The sequence below is a fragment of the Pelodiscus sinensis genome, chromosome 1 (genome assembly GCF_052426305.1).
Source record: "Pelodiscus sinensis isolate ZL-2025 chromosome 1, ASM5242630v1, whole genome shotgun sequence".
Lineage (NCBI taxonomy): Eukaryota > Metazoa > Chordata > Testudines > Trionychidae > Pelodiscus > Pelodiscus sinensis.
The window spans coordinates 320344467-320364665 of NC_143052.1; the positions used below are offsets into that span (position 1 = coordinate 320344467).

A 20199-nucleotide genomic window follows, 5' to 3' on the forward strand; every position below is an offset into this window, starting at 1 on the left:
TCCATGGAGGAAGCCTAATCCGAACTAGCTACTCCGTGCCGCGTGTAGCCGTGCGGCACAGGGTTCGAACTAGCCGGGATTTAAAAATGGCGCCAGCTGGCTTCATGCAAATGAAGCCCGGGAAATTCAAATCCCGGGCTTCATTTGCAATTGCGGATGACTACATTACCCCCGCTAGTTTGAACTAGCGGGGTAGTGTAGACATACCCAGGGTGGTTAAACACTGGAATAAATTGCCTAGGGAGGTTGTGGAATCTCCATCTCTGGCGATATTTAAGAGTAGGTTAGATAAATATCTATTAGGGATTTTCTAGACAGTTCTGGGTCCTGCCATGAGGGCAGGGGACTGGACTCGATGACCTCTTGAGGTCCCTTCCAGTCCTAGTATTCTATGATTCTATCGTCCATTAATAAATTATTTAATTTTCTAAAATTACAAAATATAAGATGATGTCAGTCACTTCACAACTAAACAGGACTATATTATGTAAAACTTTGGGGCAACATTAATGATTTTGGTGGAGCTAGACAAATTAATCACTGGTGTTTCTGGATTGCTGCTCCTACCTGGAGCTCCTCTGCAGTGATAGCAGACCACCTTTAGACTGTAAATTACAGAATCAATGCCCAGATCAGAAGCTCAGGTACTGAGCTGACCTAACTATTCTAAAAGGGCTAACTGATTCCTCTGCCGTTCACATTCGAAGGATGGCAGAGTTTCCACTTCAGGTATGTTAGCCTTCTGGACATTATAAGAGGCTTTATGAAAGTTATTTTACCATGTGAACATTAGAAATGATGTTTGTTCATTCCATGGTTTAGATTTGTAAATGAATTACCTAGAGTGGAATAGCTAGTTCTCCTTGTTTCCTAATATATACTGCCTCACTGATTTACACATGATTCTAGTCACATCTTATGCATTTTGTTTTACAAGGAAATTGTATTCTAAATTGAATACATCTGACCTGAGAGACTTGTATTCTCAGAAATAATAGAGTCAGGAAATGTTTTTAGAATCTCTCATTAATACTACACATTAGAAGCATTAGAGAACATTGCGAGCCAATAAATAAAATAGGTACAAACCAACTTCAGGTACAATTAACTCATTTGTTAGATAGAGATGGAACTTTCAGTATAATGTTAGACTTGAATGGCACCTCCTGAAAGGCCTAATGTTCTAAACAAACAACAAAATTACTGGGGAAAAAAGCTAATATCTTTAGTTTATTAAGCATTTTCTAAACCAAAGGGTCTCAGAGGGCTTCGCAAGTATTTTTTTTAACATCTAAAATAAGGCTGTATCTAGACTGACAGATTGAGACAGGAATTGCTTCAGCCACCATTAAAAGCCAACCATCTCCAAGGTGGAATGCAGCAAATGCTTAACAGAACAGCAACCTACTCATTCACAGAATGTAAGAATGGCCATACTGTGGTAGACCAAAGGCGCATCTAGCTCAGTATCCTGTCTTCCAACAATGGCCAATGCCAGGTACAGGCAGTCCCCGGGTTACGTACAAGATAGGGACTGTAGGTTTGTTCTTAAGTTGAATCTGTATGTATGTCGGAACTGGCATCCAGATTCAGCCGCTGCTGAAACTGACCAGCGGCTGACTACAGGAAGCCTGAGGCAGAGTTGCTCTGCCCCCGGCTTCCTGGAATCAGCCGCTGATCAGTTTCAACTGGCTGAATCTGGATGCCAGTTCTTACATACAGATTCAACTTAAGAACCCCAGGCGTCCCCAAGTCACAATGCAGCTAATTTCCTGGGGAGTAACACTTTACCCTTTAAGCAATCTCACTAACCAACGAACTAATGCACTACTCAGGTTCTGATGACCTTACTCCTTGAGACGTTCCATTCAGATCAAATGGATTGAAAGCAATGAGATTACTCAAGTAGTAAGGGAGGACTTATGATGAGTAAAGGCCTCATAAATTAGCCCAATTTAAGCAAAAATGGTAGAATTAGGTTCAAAACATTACCTGGTTTAGATTACCAGTCAGATTGTGATACCCCTAATCCTCTCGAGTGATACTTCACTCTGCAAACTCCGGCCTTATGCAAAAGTCAATATCTCAGCGCTAAAAGAATGAGCTGAATAATGGGTGTTTGTTTGTTTGTTTGTTTGTTTTATAAAACATTTTACCAAAAGATCTGGATTAACTATATGGTGCAAGTATGGCAGGCAGTAAGGATGATCTTCTTAGCACTGCCTACTGTTCTAGAACAATACTCTAGAGCAGTGGTCCACAACCTTTCACAGCTGCTGGGCACCCGGGGGCGGAGCCGCTCATTCGCTGCACTTCGGGGGTGGGGCCAGGCATGCGCTGCGCACCTGGGGGCGAGGCCACCCGTGCAACACGTGCCCGGGGACAGCAAGCATATGTGCCGCACGCCCGGGCCAGGGGCCGCATATGTACTGCACACGCCCTGCGCCCAGGGCCGGCACCACGCATTGCCACGCTCCCGGGGCAGAGGCCGCCTATGCACCACATGCCCAGGGCTGGCACAATGCATGTGCCATGCACTGGGGGCAGGCCAGCCCAGATGTTTTGGCGGGCGCACATAAATGGCCCGGTGGGCGCCATGGCACCTGCGGGCACCAGTTGGGGACCACTGCTCTAGAGGGTATGTCTACACTTGCACCCTCTTTCGAGAGAGGGATGCAAATGAAGACATTCAAAATTGCAAATGAAGCCGGATTTAAATATCCCGTGCTTCATTTGCATATTCTCGTTATGGCGCTATTTCGAAATAACAGATGTTGTTAAGACATGGTTATTTCAAGAGAAAACCCTTCTCTTGAAATAACTGGTAAACCTCATTGTATGAGGAATAAGGGTTATTTCGAGAGAATGGTTTTCTCTCAAAATAACCGCGTCTTAACAGCTTGTTATTTCGAAATAGCGCTATTTCGAAATAGCGCCATAATGAGAATATGCAAATGAAATGTGGGATATTTAAATCCTGGCTTCATTTGCAATTTTGAATGTCTTCATTTGCATCCCTCTCTCGAAAGAGGGTGCAAGTGTAGACTTACCCAGTCTGTTGTGTACAGCTTGCTCAGTGAAATATGATTATTTGACACCATGGGAAAAACTGAAAACAGAGCAAGAAAATAACATTTTAAAATACAGCTTATGGGTTTGTCAGCACCATTCCCATGTACTCAGAGCTCTCTGTAGTCATTCCCATCACCCCAAGTGCTCAGAAAGTACTGCCAGTGCCTCTGCTGCTGCTCAGCTAAACCAGCAAACTTCTCAGCTGTTTCTCTGGTTTTGGCTGACAAACGTTCTGAGTTCTTTTATCCCCATATTCCCAGGAACACATGCCAAAAACATGATGTCCAAGACAAAGAACAGAATGCTACCCAGTGTGGTGATAGAAAGCCTTCATGAACAGAGTAAAAAATGGAAGAAATGCTTCAGAAATTAAGAAAACTTAAAGCCCTTTTTAATGTTATGTTTAGCATTCTTTTAAGAGATTATTACACATATCTGGGTTAACCCTAAATATGGCCATATGCCCCCATGCCCATCTTTTTCTTCAGGTATAGTATTTTCATAGCATAATATTTTCTTCTTTTAACCCCTTCCTTATTTAGATTTCTACAAACTTTCATATACAGTTTCCTCCATTACCAAGTATTCCTTTTAACATTTCCCAAACACTATTTTGTTTTCCCCGGGGTATTCAATGGAGCTGAAATAAACATAGCTCTTTTGATTCCTTTATTGGTTGTTCTTTTCATTTTTATTGGCACCACAGAGCTCTGGGAATAGGGGAATCAAGTCTTCCACCATTCTCATGTGCAGGGTCAATGGGGCAGAAAGTCCATGCAAAGGAGAGTTGTAGTCATGGAAAAAAACCACAAGTACAATTGAAATCAATGTGCAGTAAGTTGCTATCCAATGTGAAAAAAGTATCAGAAATCAGTCCTCAGTATGTAACAATAGACTAGCTGGAGTATGAAATGCATAAAGAGCTGAGAGAAAAGAAAATACACTAGCCAATTATCTTCACCATGGTTCAAGTTATATTTAATTTTATTTTTTCACCTAAGATGACATTTCAAAACTATCCATCCTCTTCCATGAAGGCAAAGTGCCCACTGTTTGTTCTATGCTCTCATAAAGTTGAGTGAGTTTATTCATTTCTGAACAAATGCAGGAGGAGGAGGATGGTAAAATGTCAGTAATATCTGAAATGCTTGTTTTGGCTCTGTTGAAAAATATGTTTAATTCTCATTTCTTCTCAGATACACTAGATTTTTGAAATCCAAACCTCAACCCCTAAAACACACAAGATGAAATATTAATATATGACTTTATCAATTTGACTTCCTTTAGCCCTCAGGTCACTGAATTTCTATTATGATTGTATGAGCACAAACATATGCAATGTGCCAAAGGCCGTTTCATTTGCATTATACAGGAATATTTCTATTTGCAGCTTGTAGGACTATACAGGATGAAAGTTATAGTCCTAGACAAAATGTTAATGAAACACATTTATAAAAGAAAGAGAAGAAACCTCAGCAAAAAATAATAGAAACCAATGAAATATTAATAAAAAACTGATCTTATTTCCCCTAAGTATGAGTGAAATGCATCCTTGTGCAGAGAGCTTGCACAAAGCCCTATGCATCATTTAAATTCCACTTACATTATTGTTGTCAGGCTTTCATGGTTCATAAGGCCCTTGGGTGTTTCACTCAATGTCTTCAAAACCAAGACATGTAAAAGCAGCCATGGAATAATCTCATTATAGAAATCTATGGAGTTTCTAAAACAGTCTGATTGGCTGGTCATCCCCCTTAAAGGTTTTAAAATATTAGTTATACAGTGAATTTCCCAAGAGAAACAGTGATATAAAAAATTAATATCTGACTAAACAGAGGCTAAGAACTCTACATACATTAATACTAATAATAAAGAATCAACCTTCCAGAAGCAAAAATTCCTAGTTTCCCCAATATACATCTGACTGTGAAACACCAATATATAATAAATCCTCAATTAGAAATCCTAATATAGATGATTTGTCCCTCTGGCTGGAGACCTGGTGTTATTGACATTGTCAGACATTGCCCTCTGAAGATCACTTAATACTCACAAACTGTAGGATGTGACCCAGTCAAACATGTTCACATCAGACAGGCTGCCTCTCAGATTTAATTGGAATTGCCTTTGCTATTTAAAGGTAATGGAAACAAAATGTCTAAGCATTAATAAGACAGGACAAAGAACAGGAGCCCTGGATTTTTGCAAATCACTACAGATTATTTTATTCATTTATATTATTAATAAATTACATCAATCCAAGGTCTTGGGAATCTACGTCATCAGATCGCAACATATGGCAACAATTATTACAATAGGGCACGTCATTTTTCGATAGGACCTGTGCAAGTCATGTACAAGACCTCCACCTCAGAAGGAAAAATTCTCAGACTCACGAAAACGGAAGTAGACTGGCATGTAACTACTGTAATCAACTGTGCAAATCCAATATTGGACACATAAGCCATGAAAGAAGTAGCAGATCCAGGCTCAACTCATAGATTGTCACTGCCACTGCTTACCACTGTGTCTCAAGACAAATGGGTCATATATAAAAATTACTTGTACTATTGAAACACCCAAAATGCACAACTTTGTGAATGCTTCTGCTTTTACAAACTTATGATCTGCAACATTTACAATATTTTACTTCAATGATAGTGTTAAAACTGAAAAAATAGCAACAATAGGTAAGAACCATGTTGGATAGACAGGTATCCTGACTGGAACACTAAAGAACTGATTGACGTGTCACTAAAGTAAACTCTGCCTTGCACAAAATCCAGTTTCATTAGTGATTTCAGGACTTCTATGCTCTGCATCCATAGAGATTAAGCACATTGTGCCTGTGAAAAGGCACATTACAACCCATGAGGCCTAGTATTGAAGATACAATTTGAGGGCGTAGAGTTGCCAGATGGTTTCAACAAAAATACTGAACACACTTGACATTACATCACAATCTACATCACATCCTATTTAGAAAATACCGGACATTTGTATTTTCTCATTTATATTTTCTCAATTTGTTTTCTGAACAGCAAACTCAAATACTGGACTGTCTGGTTCAAAACCGGACACCTGGCAACACTACAATGCCAGCCAATACAAAACCAGCAGTTTTCTCACTGATTTGCCCTTCTAACTTAAAAAGGGCCATAAAAGGGCTGATTCTCAATTCCTGTGCTTGAGGAAAAATTAGGGAAATAAGGACACAGTTTAAGCTAATTAGGAGCAACCCAGGCTCCGACGTAAGATACATCAGCCTTAGCTTGTTCTAACTTGTGCTCTGTGAGGCTTGCCAGGTGTCTGGTTTTGAACCGGACAGTCCTGTATTTGAGCATTCTGTTCGGGAAACAAATTGAGAAAATATAAATGTCCGGTATTTTCTAAATAAGATGTCATGTAGATTGTGATGTAATGTCAAGTGTGTCCAGTATTTTTGTTGAAACCATCTGGCAACCATATGCTCTGTCAGGGACTTGGAATCGGGTCTGCATAGAACCCTTATGCGTGCTCTACATTCAATGAGTGGGTGTTCTCAAGGGGCTCTTTTCACCCCCTCAGATGTCCCTTTATGCTGCCCAGGAGGTATAAAATAGACTTAGTGTAACTAGTATTCAGACCCAAAGGCAGTAAACAGAATAGGAGAGGGCAGGAGAATGGTGACTTAAAAAAGACTGGTTAAATATTTCTCTTTTTTTGCAGGGAGCAGGGGGGGAGGAACATATTAAGAAAAACAGTTATTTGCTCTTGACATCCTGACTATTCACAGGAGCGGATTGTGGTATAACAAGCAGCACAACAGATCCTGTATTAACATGAGAAAAGAGGGGAATAACATTTATCTGTAATAATTAGCTATTGAAAGAGAAGTGAGGGGGAAACATCCTGAAAATCCAACTGAGTTGCATTTGAATAATTATTATTTTAACATGACTATAATTTGAAGCTCATATTTTAGTGTTTTCAACATGGTGAGTGTAAATCATTAACCCTTACAAAAGCTTTCAGTTGCTTAGAGGAAGATGGGCATTTGTCTATGGTACTGATTTCCTTGGCATAAAAAGAAAAATGAATCGTAGGAGGGTAGATTGGACCATAGGAGTCAAAGTGGCTGATGAATATTTGACTTGGTAAAATAATTTCCAAACATCTTCTGAAGCTTGAGGGTAAAAGAAGAGAGATGAGGGAGGAAATAATGTTTTATCACTTGCTTATTATACTTTTCTTCATCTCTAACACTGAGAACAGAAAAGGCAAGCGACATTGTTATTGCTCTGTCTGGGGTAGTAGTATTAAAATGCTGGGATGCTTCAAAGCATTATTAAAGTTCTCTGAAGAACAGCTATTAGTGAGATAAAAAAGTCATGTCATCTATTGTTTCACATAACTCATCACAGCCTCAAGTAGCTGTCAAGCCAGTCAGTCCAATTCATTCTGAAAATCATCCAAGCGCAAATGTGTTTTGACAAACAAACGTGAGGGATATTAGTGGAAGCAGAAAATAAATTTGATTGTGAGAGTTCTGGAAACCTGCAAAGGCAATGAAGCTTACTTTCAAATATCGACTAACAGTGAATAAAACAGTTCTCGGAAGGATTAGAGCCTGTAGAAGACATGCAACAGAAGCCTTCACAGGAAGCTCACTTTTAGGCCACTCCATTTGAATCTTACTAGAAGGAGGCAGAAAAAAAGATTAAGAATCAAACACAAACACAAAAAAATGCCCATCATGTTGTGATGGATTTTAAATTTAGTCTGCCAACATCAGTCAGTCTTTCATACATTCTGTTCAGAATATTAAAAAAAAAACAATTTGATAAACAACATACCTCTTTACTTAATATAGAAAAAAAAAGGTCCTTCGTATATGAAAAAAGTTATTATTTCTTATTATGACAACTATCTATTCATGAGCAAACAAAGGCAAATGGAGAAAAGCAGCACTCTTGAAATAATCGGTAGATTTCCCTTTTTATATGCACAACTAATCAGCACTGAATGTGGCAATCTAATGAGGCAAAATGTCTGGCCAACACATGGTACTTCATAACCCTAGAGAACTTGTCCCTAATTTTTCAGAAATAGATGACTAAATGTGAATTTGGACCTTATTCATTTCCCGTGATTCAGTACCAATGGTAGTCAATGAAAAGATTCCTTTTGACTTCCATAGCCATTGAATCAAATCTCTTTGGCCCTTAAAGTCAATGGAAGTATTTATCACTCAGAGCCTCAGGAAGTCTGTTCACCTATTTATGTGCCTAACTGTGGGCTAGGTGCCTAATCTTTCGCTCTTATTTTTGCAAAAGTCAGCTCTAGGTTTGTTTTGTTTTTGTTTTTAATTCAGCAAACAGCCAGATCCTGAGCTGGGGTAAATTAGAAATAATGGTACTGGGTAAATGGGGCTAACACACTGGAATGGATTACCTAGAGAGGTGGTGGAATCTCCATCTCTAGAGGTTTTTAAGTCCTGGCTTGACAAAGTCCTGGCTGGGATGATTTAGCTGGGGGTTGTCCTGCTTTGGGCAGAAGATTGTACTTGATGACCTCCTGAGGGCTCTTCCAACCCTATGATTCTATGACGATATAACCCAGCCTGTGTAACGAGCAGAGTGGTCTGTGTAGGAACTGCAATTTCAGTGTTGTGGGAAATTTCATGATTTCAATTTTTATTCCAATCAAAACAATATATCAAATGCTGATGATTCCATGAAAGCAAAATTTTAAAAAATCTTTTGAGGTCAATATAAATGTTTTGTTTTGATTTTGATTATGTAAATGTCTATATTATAATTTATAGTATAAAAGAAAATAAATATTGAAATAAAAAATCTAAATGTTCCATTCCAAAAAAGTCAAAATGGAATGTTTCGACTTCTTTTCAAAACAATATTTCACTGAAATTGACATGTTCCCATGGAAAGTTTTGATTTTAATGAAAATGCATTTTCAAACAGAAAAACAGTCAGTCAGAAAATCTTTGAGAAGCTCTGGTAATGAACTTTCATGTCCCACATCTGTTCCTAAAAGTTTCTCTGAGTGATGCTGTATGCAGCGCTACAGAAACTTTTTGGCCAGTAGGTGTCTTTCTATAGTCTGATTTATTTGAGAGGTTGGAAAAGGGCTGTCAGTGGGAGAAAGCTAAAAGTAGCAAGTTTGCAATGAACACAGCTGCACAATATCTGGCAGTGAATCAAATAAAGGACAATTTTTTTTATGATTCACTTAGAACTAGTTCCTTCCCAAGACAGTAGTAATATCTGCTTTGGCATACTTCACTGCACTGTTCTAAAAGCATGCTAAAGGCTTCAAAAGAGCACACACAAAAAAGTGTGCCCATAGATTTTGCTGTGTTGATTCATATGTATGGATCTGTCAGTGCCTGACTGGATGATAGCAAGCACCCACATCCTATGCAGGATTGGCCTTTTTACCACTGATTCCAGTAGGGGCCTCCCATGTGGCAGAAGCCCCAAGTCCTAGAAAATCACCCTGGCTCTTGAACTTCTGAAGATTGTCATAGATGTCTTGGAGGCTCAGTAAGTATGGTCGCCCTTCTTATATAACAGTTTGAGTAACTCAGGGTCAGTGAAACAGCAGAAAACAGTTACTAACCTTTCCATAACTGTTCTTCAAGATGTGCTGTTCATGTTCATTCCACACTAGAGGTGTGTGCAGCGCATGCACTGTTGCCACAGATTTTTCTTTTAGTGTCTGTCAGGCTCGCCCTCGCATCATCTGGGGCCACACGCTTATGCACCAGTATGAGGGATGTTGCCAGCCACGAACGCTTTCAGTTCCTCCTTGCTGACCAACTCTGAGCGAAGGGAACGCTGGGTGCATTGTGGAATGGACATCAGCAACACATCTCAATGAAGAAAAGTTACTGCGAGATTAATAATCATTGGTTTCCTTCTTTGAATGCTTACTCATGTGCATTCCATGCTAGGTGACTGACAATGAGCCCACCCACAAAGGTGGGCTTAGAGTTCATGAACATGCAGACTGCAACGCCACTCTCCGAAACCTTGTCGGCTCAAGCCTGTTGGTTGATGGTGTAGTGGGAAGAGAAAGTATGCGCCAAGGAACAAGCTACAGCTCTGAAGAGGCATCAGATTACACCCTGTTCAAGGCATGCTATTGAAGAGGCCTGGGCTCTCCTGTAGTGAACAATTAGGATGGCCCATGGCAGTACATTTGCCTGCTCATAGCAAATATATATACAGGCAGGTATCCTAGGTTGAGATGCTCTGGGCTGACACCAGAAGGCCTTTCATCCTTTCTGCTACTACTACAAAAAGTGTTGTGTGGATTTGCGAAAGGGTTTAGTCCTCTCAACACAGAAGGCGAGTGAGTGCATGCCTGACACATGAGTAAAGCCACTGCTCTTCTAAGTTCTTGTGGGGGCTGGCAGGAAAATGGCCTGGCTGATATGGAATTGTGAAACCACCTTTAGCAGGAATGTTAGGTGGGGTAAAGTTGGATCTTAACCTTGAAGAATACCATATACGGTGGCTCTAATATAAGGGCCTTGATTTAAGAGCCCCTACTGAATGAGATGATCACAACCAGGAAGCAATCTTCCAAAAGGGATGCAGCAGAGATCATTATGCTAGCATCTCAAAGGAAAGACCTGTGAGCCTGAAAAGAGGGATTGGCTCATGGACTTGAGGATAAAGTCTATTCAGTCTTTTAAGGAAGCAGATTGTAATTTTGCACCCTCTAGTTCCTGCACCTGTGCCTTCTTGTTTTAGATGAAGCAAGTAATCCAGGATAGACTACTTGAGATTGAGTCACTGGAACAAGCATATTGAGAAATACTTCCACTTGGCAAGGCAGGTACTCCTATGGATGTCTTCCTACTATCCACCAAGATCTGTCAAATTTGTTCCAAGCAGGCCTGCTTTTTTGGACTCAGTGATGAAACATCCATTGGTCATTAAGCCAGTCTAAGAATGGCTTCCATTAGGATAGCCTTAAGTCTGATCACTCTGTCCTTCTTTGTGCAAGGCTTATAGACCTGACACAACTGCCTTTCACATGAGATTCTCCCAGAAACATCAGATAACTTGTGTTTGGTTCACTCACAGGCATAGACTTGCCATAGGAGGCACAAGATTTGAAGCCTGGAGACCAAAGCATGCTCAGCCTGGGCAAAGAGAGCCCTTTAATGATAAGGGGATGCTATCTATACTAATACTATTTACAATATCTACATTGGAAATAAACTATAGATTAAACTATCAAAGAAGAAACCACTGATAAGCACTTTGCTTGAAGCAACAGGAGACATTCCAGCCACCTGTGATGGCGGTAAAAAGGAATTCAGAGGGTATGAGGTGGGCGAAAACTCTTATATGGGTGAATTAGTATGCATCTCCCGAGGACTCTAGAGTCAAACCAATGGACACAGTGATGGAAAAAAGCTCTGCCAACAATGCATGCAGCATGTACACACCTAGCATGAAATGGACATAAGCAAGCTCTCGAAGCAAAACAGGTAACAGCCACTAAAGAGCCCTGCAGGAAATGCAACATAAAGTTATTTCTGGAGATTAGAATATAAGAACATAAGAACGGCTATACTGGGTCAGACCAAAGGTCCATCTAGCCCAGTAGCCTGCCTGCCTACAGTGGCTAGCACCAGGTGCCCCAGAGAGGGTGGACCGAAGACAATGATCAAGCGATTTGTCTCCTGCCATCCTTCTCCAGCCTCTAACAAACAGAGGCCAAGGACACCATTTTATCCCCTGGCTAATAGCCTTTTATGGCCCTAACCTCCATGAAATTATCTAGCTTCTCTTTAAACTCTATTATAGTCCTAGCCTTCACAGCCTCCTCTGGCAAGGAGTTCCACAGGTTGACTACACGCTGTGTGAAGAACTTTCTTTTATTAGTTTTAAACCTGCTACCCATTAATTTCATTTGGTGTCCTCTAGTTCTTCTATTATGGGAACTAATAAATAACTTTTCTTTATTCGCCCTTTCCAGACCACTCATGATTTTATATACCTCTATCATATTCCCCTTTAGTCTCCTCTTTTCTAAGCTGAAAAGTCCCAGTTGCTTTAACCTCTCTTCATATGGGACCCGTTCCAAACCCCTAATCATTTTAGTTGCCCTTTTCTGAACTCTTTCCAAGGCCAAAATATCTTTTTTGAGGTGAGGAGATTAGAAATGTACTTTTATTCAAAGAGGAAAGCCATTCCCATCTGACCAACAGGAACATAAAAAAAAAGGTAAAATATTTGGATAAGCATGATCTGTTCAGGCCTAAGTCAGGATTGTTTCTGTAAGGAAAATCAGGTTTCTCCAACCTTTTAAATGTGATTTGAAAAAAATTAATAAAAATAATACCTCAAAGTGACCTTGTGACCAAATTCCTTAGAGTTCACAAAAAGAAACTAGTTAAAAACAAAGGAGAACAAATATGTCCTGGCATCACTTAAAAATAATTAAATTACATTTCCTCATCCCATGAAAAGTGCCCAACTGGTTTGATGCTCAAGTGCTCATAAAATCTCAAACTGGTAATCTCATAAAAAATACATCAAGCTAGCTTGACATTTTCTTTGATGCACTTTCTTTGATGCCTTTTATTGATATAATTACTCACTTTGACTTCAGTATGATACTCATGAGGTAACGTGCTATTCAACATGAGTAAGAATATATCAATCTGGCTCTGAGATTTTCAAGAAACGGCTGCCCTCAAAATGGAGAGAACGCAGTAGACAATGAGATACTTGAAGGAGGGGTATTTGACACCTTTGTTGGTCAAGGGATGTATTACTGATATGGAAAACTTAGGCAGCATCTGGGTAAAGTTTGCTAGTTACATAAAAATTCCACAGTAAGTAAATAGTACTAACATTTGAGAAATTACAAAATATTTGTACAATAGAACCTCTGTGCCTTGACTCTGAGTGGGACCTCTGGGCCTTACCAAGATAATGGGACTTGATTAATAAAAGAATTAAAGGAGAGTAATGTAATAAATGCAAAATCAACATGGTTTTATAGAAAATAGATCCTGTCAAAGTAGCTTGATGTATTTTTATGATTACCAGTTTGGTTAATGAAGGTCAGAGTGTTGATGTAATATGCTTAAACTTCTATAAGACATTTGACTTGATGCCATATGACTTTTTTATTACAAAACTAGAAAGATATTAAATTAACATGGCACACATTCAATCGATTAAAAACTGGCTAAGTGTTAGGTCTCAAAATGTAACTGTAAACAGAGAATGGTCATTGAGAGGTCTGTTTTCAGTGGGATCCTGCTGAGACTTCTTGGCCTTACACCAAAGAAAACATACAATCATCATGATAAAGTTTGCAGAGGATACAAAAATTGGAATGGTAAATAATGAAGACAACTCATTCAGAGCAAGCCAACCCTTTATGTTTTAATACAGCTAAAAATAAATGTATATATCTAGAAACACAGAATACAGGCCTCCTGTGCATGATGGGACCCTCTATTCTGGGAGGCAGTGACTCTGAAAGGGTGCATGTACATAGAAGGGCTTAACTCAAAATAAACTATACAAATTGAGCTATGTCAATTTCATAGCTTATTTCAAAATTGGGAGTGTCTACACGGCACTTATTTCTAAATAAAGCACTTTCCTCCGACTTCCCTCACTCCTCATACAATGAGGGTTATAGTAGTCAGAGTAAGTCCTCCAGCTTGACAGTATTTTGACATTATTTTGAAATAACTGCCTGCTATGTAGACACGGACAAAATTATCTTGAAATAACGCTAGTTATTTTGAAATAATGTTGCTAGGTAGTCGTACCCAAAAAGATTTGGGAGTCACAGTGGATACTCAGTGCTCCCGAGGTGATTCTGTAGCAAAAGAGCCTGTATTGTGATTCTGGGATGTATGCAAAGAAAAATCTTGAGCAACTGCAAAGAGATCATTTTACCTATCTCTTTGGCTCTGGTATGACTGCTGTTGGAATGCTCTCTAGTTCAGATCTCCAATTCAAAAAGGAGACTGATAAATTCTGAAGAGTTAACGAACGAGTTACAAGAATGATTACAGCAGGGGTGGAGGGCCTCCGGCCTATGGGCTGCACATAATTGTCAGAATTACCCGCTGGCGGGCCATGAGACGCTTTGTTTACCAAAGTGTCCACAGGCGTGGAGCTCCACACCTCCCAGTGGCCCCAGTTGCCATTCCTGTAAACAAAGCATCTTTGCCCAGCAGAGGCTAACCCTGACAAACCACATTTGGCCTGCAGGCTGGAGGTTTCCTGTTCCTGAATTAAAGGATTAGAAACTATTCCTGACAACAAGCGACTCAGAGAGTTCAAAGTGTTTAATTTAACAAAGAGACGGTTAATAGGTGACTTGATTATAGTCTCTAATTATCCACATGGGAGGAAATATTTAATAATGAGTCTTCAATCTAGCACAGAAAGATACAACACAGTCCAATAGCTGGAAACTGAAGCTAGATGAATTCAATCTGGAAATAAGGCATACAATTTTAACAATAAGAGTAATTAACCATTAGAGCAATTTATAAAGGGTTGTGGTGGATTCTCCATCACTAACATTTTTTAAACCCAGATTAAAAATTTCTCTAAACAATATGGCCTAGTAATTATTCTAGAAAGTTCTATGGCCCGTGTTGTACACCACAACCTTTCATAAAATGTTCCAATTTCCAGACTGAATTTGTCTAGCTACAGTTTCCAGCTATTGGATTGTGTTGTATCTTGCTGTACTAGATTGGAGAGCTCATTATTAAATATTTCCCCCCATGTGGATACTTAGAGACTGTAATCAGACTAGATGACCACAATAATCCCTTCTGTATGTGGAATTTATGAATATAAATAACACAGGGGATTTAGATACATTGGGAGATTGGTGACCTTGAAGGCAGATTACATTGAATTTGGACAATTATTAAGTGTTCACATACACAAAAATAATCTAATCAACTAAAAATAATTGGTCATATAGAAAAAGCTATATTTTCTCGGTAAGATCAATAAAAAGATCTTGCCATCATAGATAGCTCAGCGATGAAGTTAAACAGGTACATATTTTTAAAAGAGAATGAAAATTATACAGAAAAGATTATACTAGGTGTGATCATATCCCCTCATCTGAATTACTATGGGATCCTATTACACTTTTTTTGTGGATTAGCATATATAAATTTAGGCCCTGATTCTGCACACTTCTGTGCACATGGCTACCTAAAAGCATGAGACTAATCCTATTAAAGTCAATGAAATTACTCACATGCTTAAAAGTAAGCAAGTACTTACACATTTGCAGAACTGACACCTAGATTATTCCACCTCCCCACACAAAAAGTACAACAGATTGAAAATATGGCAAAACATACAGCAAAATATTAAGGAACATGGTAGGCTTTTCACATGACACAGGGCTGCAAATACTATCAAATACTGTATATTGTATAGTCTTTGAGGTAGGAACAATCCTTTGTTCTGTGTTTGTACAATGGCTAGCACAATGGTATCCTGCTCCATGTCTGTGGTTACTCGATGCTCCCATGGGCACTGAATTCCACTCTAGCTGAGAGGTACTGGCCCCACTCCCACTCGACCACTTTCCCCAATCTCTGCTTCTAATCCACCTCTTCCCACTACCGCCCTTTCCCCAACCTGACCCATTCCTCCCCTTCTCCCAAAACTCTGTTCCCACTACTTCCCGTCCCTGCCTCCTCCTCTCAAGTTCATTCCATTCCTGCTCCTTCACCACCCTCTTAGAGCTTACTGTGAATCAGCCGTTCATAGTGTTCTAGAAGGGAGCTCTGGAAGAGATGCTGTGTTAGAAGTTGGTAGGCAGAGCCACCAATGGGCAAGAGGCAGTGGCGGGGGGAATCAAGGGAGAGCTTGGCTAATGATGTGTGCTCAGCATCCACTTAATTTTCCCCATAGGCGCTCCAGCCCCAGATCACCCACAGAGTCGACACTAATGGGTGCTATCACAGCACAAACAAAAAAGTAGCCAATCAAGTAAGGTGTGTCAATAGTGTGTTTTCTATTTGTGTTTAAAGTGCCAAACCCAAGTTTAGGCACTGTATAAATAACTAACCTATCCCTTCATATAAAAACAATGGGCAAAGATTAAATCAAAGAGCAGTACATTGAGAAGAAAAACAAAGAAAAAAATTCATTTTTACCCAGCATGTAGTCAGAATGGAAATGCCGCACTAGGACTACTGAGAGGACTGGATCATTTTGTTTTCCATTGGTAACATTTGCTGTTCAGTAATGTGAGAGAATGATATGGACAACTGCGGTAAACCAAGTGCCATGGTTGATTAAGCCCTTCATGTACAGCTTTGAACAATTTGTTACTTATAGCAAAAATGGTAGTTCTGGGGCTGGAGGGTAGTTGCCTTTTTCTGAAAAAAATCAATTGTTGACTGCTGCCAGAGGCAGAGTATCAATCTAAATATATCAGATAAGGCACAACAAACAAACTTGGTAGGTATGGGTCATAGTTTCAAAAGCACCAAAGTGACTTAGGAGCTTTTGAAAATTTTACAAATCATTATTTGTAGTTCACAGTTTCCTAAAAACATTCAGCTATTAGGCTCTGATCCCACGAAGGCATAAGTACAGTCTTAATCTTTATGCAATGAGCAGTCCAATTGATTTCAATGGTTCTTCTGCCAACATATAAAGATAAGCACACACGTAACCCTTTGCAGAACTAAGGCCTCAGACTGTCAGTTCTCCAGGGCAGGGACCTGGTTATTTATTATATGTATTTTCTATTTGTCTTTGAGTGCTCAGTAAAGAAATGACAATAGCAAAGGGCTTATTCTCATCTAAACAAAGTGCTAGCAGCAGGAATAATAGAAGGCTCTTTTCTATCTGTCTTTTTTTCATTGCATGCCTAAAAAACAAAAGCAGAGGAAGACATCTAATTTATGCATTGGAATGAAGATAAAAAACCCTCTAAAATAAGCTGAAAGGTCCTCTCTCAATCACAAAGCCTTTTAAATAACTCCTTTTTCCTGATCAAATACCTGTGTCTTCAAGTATGTAAAAGCTTGTCAAAGAGGAAGGTGATACATTGTTCTTCTAAGGACAGGTCAAGAAGTAGGGGATTTAAATTGAAGTAAGGGAGATTTAGGTTTGACATTATGGTAGTCAGGGTAGTTAAGCACTGGAATAAATTACCTAGGCTGTGTCTAAACTACATCTATTTTCTCAAAAAAGGGATGTAAATTAGACAATTCGAAATTGCAAATGAAGCTGGGACTTAAATTTCCTGTGCTTCATTTGCATAATGGTGGCCGTGGGTTTTTTTGAAACAGGGCTTTTCAAAAGAAAAATGGCTGTTTAGACAGGGATCGATCAAAAATAAAACCCTTTTTCAAAAGATCCTGTAGGGTTTTATTTTCAATCGATCCCTGTCTAAACAGCTGTTTTTCTTTCGAAAAACCCCGTTTCGAAAAAAACCTCAGCCAACATTATGCAAATGAATCACGGGAAATGTAAATCCCTGCTTCATTTGCAATTTCAAAGTGTCTAATTTACATCCCTTTTTTCAAGAAAAGGGATGCTGTTTAGACACAGCCCTAGTGAGGTCGTGGAATCTTTATCACTGGAGGTTTATAAAAACAGGTTAAACATAGGTCAGAGACAGTCTCAGTGATACTTAGTCCTGCCTCAGTGCAGTGGACTGAACTAGATGATCTGTCAATGTGCCTTCCAGACCTACATATATATGATTCTAAGGATCCTGGGTCAAAAGTTTAGTTGCCAACTGTCCAGGATTGTCCTGGAGGCTCCAGAAATTAAAGATTAATCTTTAATAAAAGATTATGTCATGTGATTAAACCTCCAGGAGTGCCTCCTACCAAGATTGGCAACCCTCATCAAGAGACAAATCTCTAAGAGTGTCTTAGCTGGACCAGCACTTCTCCATTTGTACAAGATCCAAATTTGATCATCTTTATTTTCAAGAAGACAAAACATAAAAACAGTGCTGGGGAACCTTTTTTGGGTTGGAGGCCACTGACCCACAGAAAAATCAGTCAGGGGCTGCACAAAAGTGACAAGCAAAAAAAATGTCACTGAACTGTCCCCCGACTGAGGAGAAAGACACTCCCCACATACTCCTCACACAACACAGTCTAAGTGGGCACTCCTAGGCTCTGGGTGGGGTCAAAAATTAGGGGTTCAGTGTGGGAGGGGACTGCTAGGAAATGAACTTGGATGTGAGGTCTGGGTAGGAAGGCGGGTGCAAAGACTTGGGGGCCGAATCCAGCCCCCAGACCATATGTTCCCCACCCCGATGTAAAACACGTATGCTTTAGGAATAGCCCCGATTGTGAAAAAGAATGGTGGGTGTTTTATCAGAATAATAAATCTGGGTAAACCTACAAAGAATTCCTGAAATTCTTGAAATATCCTTGTTGAATTGAAATTGATCATTACTCTAAAACTTCACTCACAAAATTCCTGAGGAAAAACCTGTGTAGCTGGAAATATTTAAACTTTTTCTTTATTTCTTAAATAGTAAAATATCAAACACCTCTGTAAATGCATGCTTGCAAATATGTCATCTAATATAAAGCTCCTGATATCATTATTGTAATTGCAGTGTGGTGGCTATTTGGTCCCACAATAATAGAGACAAGGAGGTGGGAGAGATGATATTTTTTAGTGGAGCAAGTTCTGTTGGTGAAAGAGTAAAACTTTCAAGATACAGAGCTTCTTCATGCAAAGTTTATAAACGATGTAGGATGAAATTTAACCCAGTCTAGAGAGCACCACTTATATCCCACTTAAGCCTTATTGTGAGGGGTTAAATGAGATTTCTATAGTGCATAGCTGTTCCACTCCAAATAAATTACCCTCACCCATACACATATCCCATTCTAAATTAATGCTCCTACCTTATCTTTATTTTCAGAGCCTGATGCCTCAAGTTTGGTCCGAATCACAAATGGTGTTGATAATCTCAGGAGAACGCGTTCAAATGTGGTGCTGATCTTTGGAGAAACTATCTCAAAGCAGTCCTGGAATTTCAACGTTTTGTGAGTGTCACATTTGAGCTGCTTCCTGAGACCTTCCCCAAGCTGGAGAACCAGCATGTTTGGATCAAACATCAGATGGAAGGGGAAAGCTCTACAGAAGGTGCTGATGTTTATCCTCAGGTCTGAGGGAGACTGAGATGATCCACGTGGAAGTGCTTTTGTGATATTTGCATTTTCACGTTCTTTGATAAGAAAAGTAAGACAGCTGCAATTACCTGGGTTCGATCCCTCTGAGTACAATTTATCATTTGTGACTTGTTCCACTTCCACTTCCAAATGGTAGATTTTCTTTGCTGCTGCCTTTATCATTCCCAGCATTGCAAATCCAACAATATGATGAGGGTGAAAGTAGTGGAGCATGAGGTTGCCTTCGGGGAGCTCTTTGCATAGGAAAGAAGGGGATTCCAGAGTGGCCTGTCTTCCAAATGAAATTCTAATGTGTTCCAGCAAAGCGTCAAAGCCATTGAAGAAGTCCTGCAATGTGCCACCTACGGCACGAAGAACTCTTTCATTCTCATCAAAGCAGATATTGAAGAATTCCTCCCCAAATTTTTCTTGCATCTCCTCTAACTTCAAACCTACAGGGCAATGGTAAATATATGTCAACAATGTGGTGGGAATACTATTGTGCAACATTTTTCCTTTTTAGTCTGTATTTGTTTGGGTGTTCCGCCAGCCACCAGACTATGATTTCTCTCCTAATCTAATGGCTTCTTCATGAAGGACACCTAATAATAGAAGTCCGATTTCACTAGGCCAAAAATTACCAGATTTCATTTGGTCTCTTTTTGGTGCCCCTAGATGTCTGCATCAAACCTCATCATTCTGGGCTGAATTTGGGGGTTTTTTTCTGTCCATCTTCCTCATTTCCCAGTCCCACTCTATCAGCCATGGTTTGTGATTCATGCACTGTTACCCTTTCTCATTCCCATTACAGCCCAAAGGATTACACTTTCCTCATGCTTTTACATTTTACATACTACCACTTTATATGAGCACTCTTTAAGATGAGAGGGTATGTCTACACTACCCCCCTAGTTCGAACTAGGGGGGTAGTGTAGACATAC

At 39.7% G+C, this 20199-nt stretch overlaps 1 protein-coding gene across 2 annotated transcripts in view; it reads right to left on the reverse strand.

Annotated features, from left to right (window-relative positions):
- GUCY1A2 (guanylate cyclase 1 soluble subunit alpha 2) overlaps positions 1 to 20199 on the reverse strand; it is a 270795-nt gene that overhangs the window by 195009 nt on the left and 55587 nt on the right. For both annotated transcript variants that reach the window (XM_089775679.1, XM_089775680.1), the window contains one exon: positions 18992 to 19710. In XM_089775679.1, the coding sequence (XP_089631805.1) occupies positions 18992 to 19710 (719 nt within the window). The remainder of the gene's footprint in view (positions 1 to 18991; positions 19711 to 20199) is intronic.